Source organism: Meleagris gallopavo, chromosome 22 (genome assembly GCF_000146605.3).
Source record: "Meleagris gallopavo isolate NT-WF06-2002-E0010 breed Aviagen turkey brand Nicholas breeding stock chromosome 22, Turkey_5.1, whole genome shotgun sequence".
NCBI classification, from domain to species: Eukaryota; Metazoa; Chordata; class Aves; order Galliformes; family Phasianidae; genus Meleagris; species Meleagris gallopavo.
In genome coordinates, this window is record NC_015032.2 from 13552790 (window position 1) to 13562792 (window position 10003).

Here is a 10003-nt window from a genome sequence, read left to right on the forward strand (position 1 = left end):
GCAGCTGGGAGCGACGGCACCCCGGTGGCAACCCGCTGGATCCCCAGGAGCCGTGCCCCGATGCGTATTCCAACCTCGTCATCCTCGCTGTGCCCAACAGGGTGAGCACCCACGGGTTCCCGGCACTCGGTTTCGTTCCTGGCATGTGCCCACCTTCCCATCCCCTCTGACCCTCTGCAGGATGCGGCCGAGGAGTCCTGCGCGCTCATCTGCCAGGTCTTCCAGATCATCTATGGCGATCAGAGCATCGAGTGTGTGGACCGTGCCGGGTACCACTACACCTCCACACCCACGCGGCCCTGGCTCTCCAGCAGAAGTGAGTGGATGGAGGCGGGTGTGGGAGCCTTAAGTGCGGTGACACGGGGCTGAAGGGCACGAGCACAGCGTGGGGGCTCACACCCTGGTTCTCTGAGCTCAGCTTTCCCTCCCCAGGTGAGAGCTGCCGCACAGATGGGACGTATGGCTACGACGCTGACTACAGCTGCTGCAGCTCCTTGTGAGTTCCCAGCTCCAGGGCAGGTTCACATCCTCGCTGCCCTGCCCGACAGGTGCTGTGCAAGAGCATTGCCAGCACACACTGACCCCCCCCTGCCCTATCCTCCAGCAGCAATGGTTCCCACGAGACATTTGAGGCATATTATAGCGGGACATCCTCGCCCTCCTTCCACCAATCCCACCACAGCCTGGCCACCGCCTGCAGCGGCAGCGACCAGAGCAGCGTGGGGCTGGAGCAGCTGCAGGACTACATGATGACGGTGAGGGCTGGGGGCAGGTAGGGGATCCCACTCCTCTCCAACACCTCTGCCCCCAGCCCCGACCTATCCCTGTTTCCCCACAGCTGCGCAACAAGCTGTCGCCCCAGGAGATCCAGCAGTTTGCCGTGATGCTCCGCGAGTACCGGCTGGGCACACCAGTGCAGGAGTACTGCACAGAGCTCCTACGCCTCTACGGGGACAGGAGGAAGTTCCTCCTACTGGGTGAGTGCCCCAGGGATTGGGGCAGCCCTGAGCAATGGGTCTATCACTGTGCTACACCATCCGTGCATCCTTAGGGATGGGGTTGTGGGTGTGCACCAAGCGGTTGGTGGGACCCCGCTGCCCCCAGATGGGGTTGGCACGATCACACCATGAAACTTCGTGGCATTTGTCCCAGGGATGAGGCCCTTCATCCCCGATCAAGACATTGGATACTTTGAGACCTTCCTGGAGAGCATCGGCATCCGGGAGGGCGGCATCCTCACTGACAGCTTCGGCCGCATCAAGCGCAGCATGAGCAACACGTCGGCATCAGCTGTGCGCAGCTACGACAGCTGGTCCCTGCGCTCTGAGTCCGAGTCCTTCAACCGCATGATTACCAACATCACAAATGACATTGAGGCACTGGCACGGGATGAGGAGGAGGAGGAGGAGGAGGAGGACAACTACCTGTGAAGGAGGCACAGATCACCGTGGAAGGGACGGGGCTCTGCTCTTGGTTGGGCTGATGGCATTTCAGGGCGGTATCGGTCCAGGGGAGCCCCCACCAGCAGTGCCAAGTGCTGTAATTTTTGCAGATTGCAATTAAATGATCAACAGGGGGATTGGAGCAGGTTCTTCCTCGGTGCAAAGGGAATGTGTTGGGCAGGGGGTGAGCTGGGGCACAGGGGCAGCTCACAGATGGGACACCCACCCACCCCAGTGATATGACAAGCTGGGCTGGCACAGGATGGTGCTCTCACAGCAAACTGGGGTCAGTGCAGCTGTGCTGGGATGGGAGGGTGGCAGCCACAGCATCCTTGTGCTGGGGGTCTGGATGCACTGCAGTGAAGCATTTGCTTCCCTACAGGATAGGGAGTGGTGGGGATGGCTGTTCCTGGACTAAGCAAAGCCCCCAGGAGCCCCACAGCCGCGAGCAGGGGGCAGCACCTGGGCAGGCAGTGTGAGGGCTGCCCGCAGCAAGTTATTTCCCTAAAAATGATGTATGCAAATCCTTATGCAAGTGAGGCACTCGAGTTTTCTCTTTACTCCTCCTGGGGGCACAGAACTGGATGGGAAGTGACAATGCTCTGGTCCCATCCTGTACCCCATCCTTGCTGCTCTCGTCCCACAGCGGGTAGGGAATGGCTGTACGGCTACCAGGGCTGCTCGGGGCCGAGGACCGGGATGTCACTGAGGGCTGGGACAGGGAGTGTCGTACCGGAGAGGGGCGGAGCCATACCGGGTGAGGCGCGGCCACACCGGGGCGGGGAGCAACATCCACCGAGCTCGATGCGGTGGCAGCAGCAGTGGATTTGGCTTTGGGACGGGGACCGGGACCCGTGACAGCAGCCAAGGTGAGAGAAGAGCCTCCTGGGCAGCGGAGTCAGGTGGGACTCAGAACCCCCCGTAAAGGGCTGCCCTTCACCATCCCTGCCTGAGACAGCAGAGCTGCTGCAGTGCTGCCCTGTGCTGGATTTGGCTCCTGTCCTGTCCCTGCTAGGTGTGGTGACCACAGGATGGGAACCAAAATTTGGGGATGGCAGGGGGGCAATGCCAATGAAGTTGATGCTGGGGTGCTGGGAGGGAGGAGTTGATGCTGTGGTGTCCCTTCCTGTCCCCACATTTGGGCTCAGCCACAGGAGCTGCAGAACATGAGGTGCACCAGGGGATCCCCATTGCTACCAGGTCACTGCATGGGACAGTGCCTCAAGACGTGGAGAGTTGGTGACTGTGAGGTGCTCAGACACATCTGCTCTGCTGGAGAGCACAGTGAGCAAAGGCTCTGGCTTGTTGTAAAGGGCCAGGAGTGAGGGTGACACAGCTGGGAGGCAGCAGCGATAGTCTCTCGAGGACCGTGGGACTGAGGTGGTGCTATGCATGTCCCTCGCAGTGCTACAGCCCTTTGCTTCCTCCTTCGCCGCACCCTTCTCCTTTCCCCTGGGCTGAGGTCTCTGTTGGACAGAGGGAAGTGCCTTTTGGGGGCTTTCCCTGCAGTACTGCTGCTGGCAGCACATTTTCCTACTGACATTTCTTCGGGGGAGAGTCTGGCTTTTGCTTTTGTGGAACCCAACCTGTTGGTGTGAGCAGGGCTGTGGACACCCAGCTGTGCTGGAGTGAGAATTGTGGGTGTGGGGCTTTTGGTGCAACTTCTCCCCCTTCCCCCCCGCCCTCCCATCCTCACACACACACAGGATGGGTTGCGTGAAGTCAAAGGAAGATAGCATCCAAGAGAAGATGCAGTTAGGCCATGATAAGAAGGACCCCACGTCTGGCAGCAAGCAAGTAAGTGGGAGCTGCAGTGTCCTGGTGGGCACAGGGGATATGGAGCCACCTGGGTGGCAGCGGGCACAGGGCTGGGGTGGGTACTGAGATGGGAGTGCAAGGTCTATCCCAGCCCAGATTGGTGAGAATAGAGGAATGTGGACAGTCAGAGAGAAATGAAGGTGTTGAGGAAGGAGACGCTCTGACAGTGCTAGGCAAGCTGGACGAGTGTCCAAGACCCCCACGGGTCCCATCGTATGCCATCATTACACTCTCCTGTTTGTTGTTCCACTTGCAGCATGATGAACACGGAGTGTCTGTGCCCCCCCGGCGGATGGTGCGTACACACAGTGATGGGGAGGAGGGGAGTACAGTGGGGTCCTCAGTGGAACCAAACCTGGTGGTGTGGGAGTTCTGTGCTTCCTGGCAGCAGGGACACGTGGGTGTGTGGTGCGTGGTCCCAACATGGGGACAGGCACACAAGAGCCACTCTCACTGCAGGCTCAGGGGACAACGTGGTGCTGGCACTGTATGACTATGAGGCGATGCACTCTGGGGACCTGAGCTTCCAGAAAGGGGAACAGCTGCAGGTCCTGGAGCAGTACGTGTCCCCTGCCCAGGGCTGTCCCTATGGCTCATGGGTGCTGGCAGTGCCCTGTGCTGACCCGTGGCTGTCTGTGTCCTCAGGCTGGGAGAGTGGTGGCAGGCACGGTCGCTGGTGACAGGGCGCAAGGGCTTCATCCCCAGCAACTTCGTCGCCCGAGCTAACTCACTGGAGGCAGAAGAGTGAGCATCCCACACACTCCCATTGCAGTTATCTCCAGTCATACCCCATGTCCTCATCGTGCCAGGGCTAATAGCCCCAGCCTGTGCCAGCCTTGGCTTCCTGGCTCCCAGCAGCGGTCGTTGCTTGCTCTGTTCCTGCTGCAGGTGGTTCTTCAAGGGTATCAGCCGGAAGGATGCGGAGCGGCAGCTGCTCAGCCCCGGGAACACATTGGGATCCTTCATGATTCGGGACAGTGAGACGACCAAAGGTACCAGGGGGTGAGGCAGCTCCAGAAGGGCCTCCCTTCTGCACACCTGACCAGGAGAGAGGATCGATACACCATAGGAGCTCTGCTTTGCTGAACCCCATGAGGAGACGGGATGTACTCCCATGGGGCTGCTATTGCTGCCTGGGGCTGTGCTGGGGCCAGGAGCCGAGGGGATGCTGCCCCACGGCACAGCTCGTCCATCCCTGAGCAGGTTGCTACTCCTTGTCGGTGCGGGATGGGGACGGCCTGCATGGAGGCAGCATCAAGCACTACAGGATCCGGACACTGGATAGTGGTGGCTTCTACATCTCTTCACGCAGCAGTTTTGACACACTGCAGGAGCTGGTGGAGCACTATAAGGGTGAGCCCTGTCACACTGCTTCCACTGAGACCGTGGCCACTCTGTGTCCCCCCACAATGCCTGGCAGGGGTGTTGGTAGCACCAAATGCTCACAGGGCCTGGGAAATGCCTGTCCCCGTGCTGGTGCCCTCGCTGTGCCATGCTGCATGGTAATGCTCAGCTGTGCTATGCTGCAGTAATGGTGTTTGACACCAACTGATGCCCCAAAGCCACAGACCACGGAGCCTGGCTGACTGCGCTTGCTGCTTTCTGGCAGGGCAGAGTGATGGGCTGTGCCAGAGGCTCACCTACCCCTGCAGTGTGCCCAAACCCCAGAAGCCCTGGGAGAAGGATGCCTGGGAAATTCCTCGGGAGTCGCTGAAGCTGGAGAAGAAGCTGGGAGCCGGGCAGTTTGGAGAAGTGTGGATGGGTGAGAGTGAGGGTGGCAAAAGGAGAAAGGTGAGGGATGGGAGAAGTGGTGGAACGATGGTGGGATGATGATGAGTGGGGCTGGTATTCTGGCAGCAACCTACAACAAGCACACCAAGGTGGCAGTGAAGACAATGAAACCCGGCAGCATGTCTGTGAGTGCCTTCCTGGAGGAGGCAAACCTCATGAAGAGCCTGCAGCACGACAAGCTGGTGAGGCTGCACGCTGTGGTCACCAGGGAGGAGCCCATATACATCATCACCGAGTTCATGGAGAAAGGTGCTGCTGGCCTGCACGGTGTGGGACATGGGGGTGCGGGAGGTGGGGGCTGGGGGGGGGGGGTGCGGGGACAGCCCTGGCAGAGGGAGAGATAGGGACAGGAGGGGACCTGTGCCACCAGTGGGTGAGCATGGGAGTTGTTGGGCTGCAGCCAAGCTGAGCGCCATGCTATGCCTTCAGGGAGCCTGCTAGACTTCCTGAAGAGTGAGGAGGGCAACAAGCAGCCACTGCCAAAGCTGATTGACTTCTCTGCGCAGGTGAGCAGGGCACAGATCTTCCCCAGCTTCCCGTTCCATCTTTCAGTTCTAGCAAAGCAAAACTGAGCTCGAGTGGCTTAAATCCCTTGACATGTCTGGCTTAAATCCCCTCATGGCTGGCTTTTGGGGACCTACCCTTCCTCCCTGCCTAGGATCTATAAAGCAGAGTGCAAGGCTTGGTGCCTGGGACTGAGTGCTGGCAGCGTGCTTCCAGGGAAGGGAAATGCTGCAGAACCTCCATGCATGGTGAGGACTCACAGAACAGGGGATGCAGGAATGGGGCAGTGAGGTTTGTTGTGCTGCAGACTGTGGGAGCAGATGTGCACAAAAGGAGAAGCAGTCGCTTCCTCTCCATTAACCCACTAACTGCAGCAAGCCCAGGCACTGCCAGCGCTGGCCCTGAGTTCCTGCCCCATGGTTTGCAGCCCTGGGGGCCCATGTTGCAGCTCTGCTTTGTAGGGTGAAGGGTGTGCTGGCTCTCTCTTGCTCATTTTTGCAGACCTTTCTTCAGGATGTGCTGACCCTGAGTAGCACAGCCTCAGCTGTAAGCACGCAACTCCCCATGGAGCAGCAATGCCTAGGGGAGGTTTATGGTAGAAGCTATGCTTAAATTCATCTTCCAGCCAGAGAGTTGCCATGGGCTGTGGGAAGGCAGCTGGAGAGAAGAGAGACTCAGTGAAAAGAGGTTCAAGGATATTTTCAGGATTTGGAATACAGCTGGGTGTGCTCTTACCCACCTAGCTTTGCGTGTGCAACCATTTGTGCAGACACCATCCTGGCACTGCTGCTTTTGCAGCGCCTGCAGCTGCTGGCCAACAGCCAACCTTGGAGCCAAGTTCGGTGCCTCGATGAACGGAGGAACCTGAGCAACAGCAAAGCTTGGGTTGGAGCCCAGGCTTTGGAGGTGCAGAGCAAAACACTGGCTCTGGAGCACATCCCTATAAGCCTATCGCGCTCTGTGCAACACCGGGCAGTGAGCAGGCAGTAGCTGGGATCCTGGCTGGAGATGCTGCTGAGTCACAGCCAGCAAAGCCGCATGGGACCCTGCAAATAACCCTTCCACTCTTGCAGTGCCTGCTTACTTCTGTATTTTGTGCATCTTACTGTGGTGTAACAGGGAGGGGAGTGCTTCCTCTCCAGCTGCTCTGGCCCTTTCACCTTCCAGATGCTGCTAGCATCCCAGCTCAGGCTAAGTCAGCACAAAGTTGGGTTTGGGTTGTGCACCCAGCAGTGCATCTCTGTGCTGCTCAGGAGGCAACAGCTGCGCAGTCACCGAGCATAGAGAGCACAGAAGATGGAGCTGGGGCCATCTTTGGGGTCAGCAGCACTATCCTGCCTCCGGGCTGACTTCACAGCCCTCTCTAGAGACCCATCTCAGGGCTTTTTATTCTCCCCAGAGAAGCCCTCTCCATTTGGTGCCCTTTTAGCAAAGAGGAGATCCCCGCTTCTCTCCAGCAGCTGTTTGTGCATTTGGAGGCTGTTCTCATGTCTGCTCATAATGGAGAATGATTTACTCCTCGGCACATTTACACGGCAGCTGCCACACTTTGGCCTGTGGGCATCCCCAGACATTTGCTCCTGAGCATGCCAGCTCCCTGGACACCAGTTCTTGCTGCTGTTCTCACACAACCGTAAACGAGCAGTGCTGGGTCACCCCAACCTCTTTCAATATCCTACACTGCAGTGCTTCCCACGCAGCCCTCGATCACATTTCCACCATAGATGTCCCACCCCCTGCCACAGCTCAGCCCCCTCCTGCCCTTCTTTCTGTGTGCTCACAAAATCAGTTCAGCTTTTTCCATTCCTAGCAACAGTCACTTCTATGGGCTTTGTGTTATTTCAAACATACCTGCTTTTCTGTCTTTCTGCTTTTTTTCAGATTGCAGAAGGAATGGCTTTTATTGAGAAGAGGAACTACATTCACAGAGACTTGAGAGCTGCCAACATTCTTGTGTCAGCGATGTTGGTCTGCAAGATTGCAGACTTTGGGCTGGCCAGGATCATTGAAGACAATGAGTACGTAGCTCGGGAAGGTACGAGAGCTGCTGTGGGAGCCTGACCCCTTCCTGGGATGGTGAAGGGCTGTGGGATTCCCTAAGAGCCCCTCATCAATGTGCAGCCTTGGCAACAGGGACCCAGGGAGAGACATAGTGCAATGAACAGATGAGTGAAAGCCCCTCTCATTTGCATTGCTCCGTATCTTCCTCTTCTGTTTGTTTCTTGTTCCCCATATTTCACTACCAAATTCTCAGCATTTGGGTTTTAGCTCATGTTTCTCATTGGATCTCTTGAGCCAGGTGCCAAATTTCCCATTAAATGGACTGCACCAGAAGCAATCAACTATGGATCTTTCACTATAAAATCTGACGTCTGGTCCTTTGGGATCCTCCTGACCGAGATCGTTACCTACGGGCGCATCCCATACCCAGGTACAGAGGTGAAATTCCTGCTCTAACCCAGTTCCAAAAGATGTGCTCTGTGTTCTGGGCTCCATCTATGGGGTTTTTTTTCTCCATGAAGTTAGATCACAAAAAGCAGAGGCAATGGCAAGGAATTTGAATCTCACACTGGAAACAGAGCTCAGAGATCTCAAGGTCACAATTATTTGTGTTTATAGCACCTACCCTTGTTTTTCTGCTTCCTGCAGAAGAGCTTGTTTGGAAGCAGAATTTCAGTTCAGGGCTGATAGCTGTGCCAGGTGTTTTTGGGAAAGCTCAAACAATCTGTATATCATCATCATTAGTAAGTGTTCTCTATTGTATGCGAATTGCTTCTCTGGTGCCTTTTTTCATTGGAAAATGACTGTACCTGGAAAGTAACCATTGCCACAACCCATCCATGAAGGCTAAGGAGTGGCTTAAAGTGTTGTGGGGGATGGACCAACTCTGCCATTGACTCTATCTTGTTTTTATCAGTGACACAGGGAAGACTGGCTTATTAAAGCTTCAGCAGATGGAAAAATGCAGCCTTTATTTCTTGGGAATTCATACAAAACAATTACGATTCCCATCTGATCTGCTCAAATGGGGTACAAAACTGCAGGTGACAAGGGATGTGGCATCACCATTACTGGCACGTTTCCCTGAAGAAGAGCAGGATCTTCCCTTCCCCTGTTCCTCCAACCTATCCTTTCTCTCCACAGCGACGTTGCCCAAAGGATGGGGGTTGGGTTTTGTGTGTTTGTTACTTTTTAAAGAAATCAGTGGCAGCCCCTGAAATATTCTGCCCCACTTCTGTAGGGATGTCGAGCGCGGAGGTGATCAGAGCTCTGGAGCACGGCTACCGCATGCCCCGCACAGAAAGCTGTCCTGAGGAGCTCTACGATGTCATGATGAGATGCTGGAAAACCAAACCAGAGGACCGTCCCACCTTTGAGTACATGCAGAGCATTTTGGAGGATTTCTTTACTGCGACAGAGGGCCAGTACCAGCAGCAGGCATAGAGCAGAAAGTGTGGTGAAGGCAGCAGAGAGCACTGTGCACGCCATCCCAGCAGCACCACACGCACCCTGCTCCTCCCTGTCCCACTTGTGGTGTTCAATGTGTGCCTTCCTCATCTGCCAGCCCGGTACAGAAAATGAAGACTTCCAGATGTGGTCTGGCTGGGCACAAGGGGCAAAAGTGGAGCAGTTCATTTGAGCCTCTGGGTACAGCACTGCAGCACTTCATCTCATCCCTGCCCCGGGACTCTGAGGAGGTGTCACAGAACCACAGCTCCCTTTGGGTGTCCCACACGCTTCTCGTGGTGCTTCATCTGCTGAGCGTGAGGAATGCACGTGTAGCGGGGCTGATTGCACCTCAGTGATATCATACAATCACAGAACCACAGAACACGGTGGGATGGACGGGACCCACAAGGATCGCTGAGCCTCTCTGGGCCCAGGGCTGCCATCAGCAGCACTGCAGGGCTTTGCACGACGAGCAACGAATGTTCCTTACACACTCATTTTGTCCTTACACACTCATTTTGTCCTTACACACTCATTTTGTCCTCCTGGTTTTCTTAGTATTTAAGGATGTGGCATCCGGGGAAGAAGAAGAGAGGGAGAATTATTTTTGCACAGAATGTCCCCTCCTTCTTACAACAGAGAGACAGCGATTTTTGTTTTCTCCTCACATAAACAAACACCGCTGTTTGCTGGCTTTAATATCTGCTTTGAGACGCTTCTGTTTGTAGTCAATAAAATATTTACGCCACCCCACAGCCGCAGCCCTGTCCATGGCACCACCTCAGCTCTGTACAACCGGGCTGAAACAGGAGCAGAGCCGCCCCGGCCTCAGCGCAGCCCCGCCATGGCCCGACCGCGGCGGGCTGGGCCAGGCTCCGCAGGGGAGAGATGGTGTCAATGCCCTCACACAAGATGGCGCCCGCGGCGTCGCGCCCGTCCTCAGCGCGAAGGCCGCTGCCCTCAGTAAAGATGGCGGCGCGGCTCGCCCTCATCCCCAG

General features: G+C 56.4%; 2 protein-coding genes across 10 annotated transcripts in view; both read left to right on the forward strand.

Annotated features, from left to right (window-relative positions):
• Nucleotides 1-1887, forward strand: part of CCM2L (CCM2 like scaffold protein) — a 3573-nt gene extending 1686 nt beyond the window's left edge. Inside the window, exons 2-7 of the mRNA XM_010722673.2 lie at nt 5-101; nt 181-316; nt 433-496; nt 605-755; nt 839-977; nt 1153-1887. Of these exons, the coding sequence (XP_010720975.1) occupies nt 5-101; nt 181-316; nt 433-496; nt 605-755; nt 839-977; nt 1153-1430 (865 nt within the window). The 3' untranslated portion in view covers nt 1431-1887. The remainder of the gene's footprint in view (nt 1-4; nt 102-180; nt 317-432; nt 497-604; nt 756-838; nt 978-1152) is intronic.
• A 302-nt stretch (nt 1888-2189) lies between these two features.
• Nucleotides 2190-9363, forward strand: HCK (HCK proto-oncogene, Src family tyrosine kinase). Of its 9 annotated transcripts, none has more exons than XM_019622338.2 (12): nt 2204-2311; nt 3149-3239; nt 3517-3819; nt 3906-4004; nt 4149-4252; nt 4464-4613; nt 4870-5022; nt 5118-5300; nt 5481-5557; nt 7437-7590; nt 7855-7986; nt 8797-9363. In XM_019622338.2, exons 2-12 carry the CDS (start codon nt 3205-3207, stop codon nt 8997-8999), a joined length of 1593 nt encoding a protein of 530 aa, XP_019477883.1. In that variant the 5' UTR covers nt 2204-2311; nt 3149-3204; the 3' UTR covers nt 9000-9363. The 9 variants fall into 9 exon arrangements, with proteins under 9 accessions (XP_019477889.1, XP_019477883.1, XP_019477884.1 ...); XM_019622339.2 differs by having other exon boundaries at nt 2207-2344; XM_010722619.3 differs by lacking the exon at nt 3149-3239 and having other exon boundaries at nt 2293-2311; nt 3517-3555; nt 3720-3819.
• The last annotated feature ends 640 nt before the right edge of the window (nt 9364-10003 follow it).

What these genes read in the sequence shown, in the direction of transcription:
- HCK (XM_019622337.2), top strand. Translation starts at nt 3,476, where the DNA reads ATGCCATCATTACACTCTCCTGTTTGTTGTTCCACTTGCAGCATGATG. An exon ending in AACTCACTGGAGGCAGAAGA is followed by an intron (nt 4,005 to 4,148) that starts GTGAGCATCCCA and finishes TTCCTGCTGCAG; the next exon opens with GTGGTTCTTCAAGGGTATCA. An exon ending in TGAGTACGTAGCTCGGGAAG is followed by an intron (nt 7,591 to 7,854) that starts GTACGAGAGCTG and finishes CTCTTGAGCCAG; the next exon opens with GTGCCAAATTTCCCATTAAA.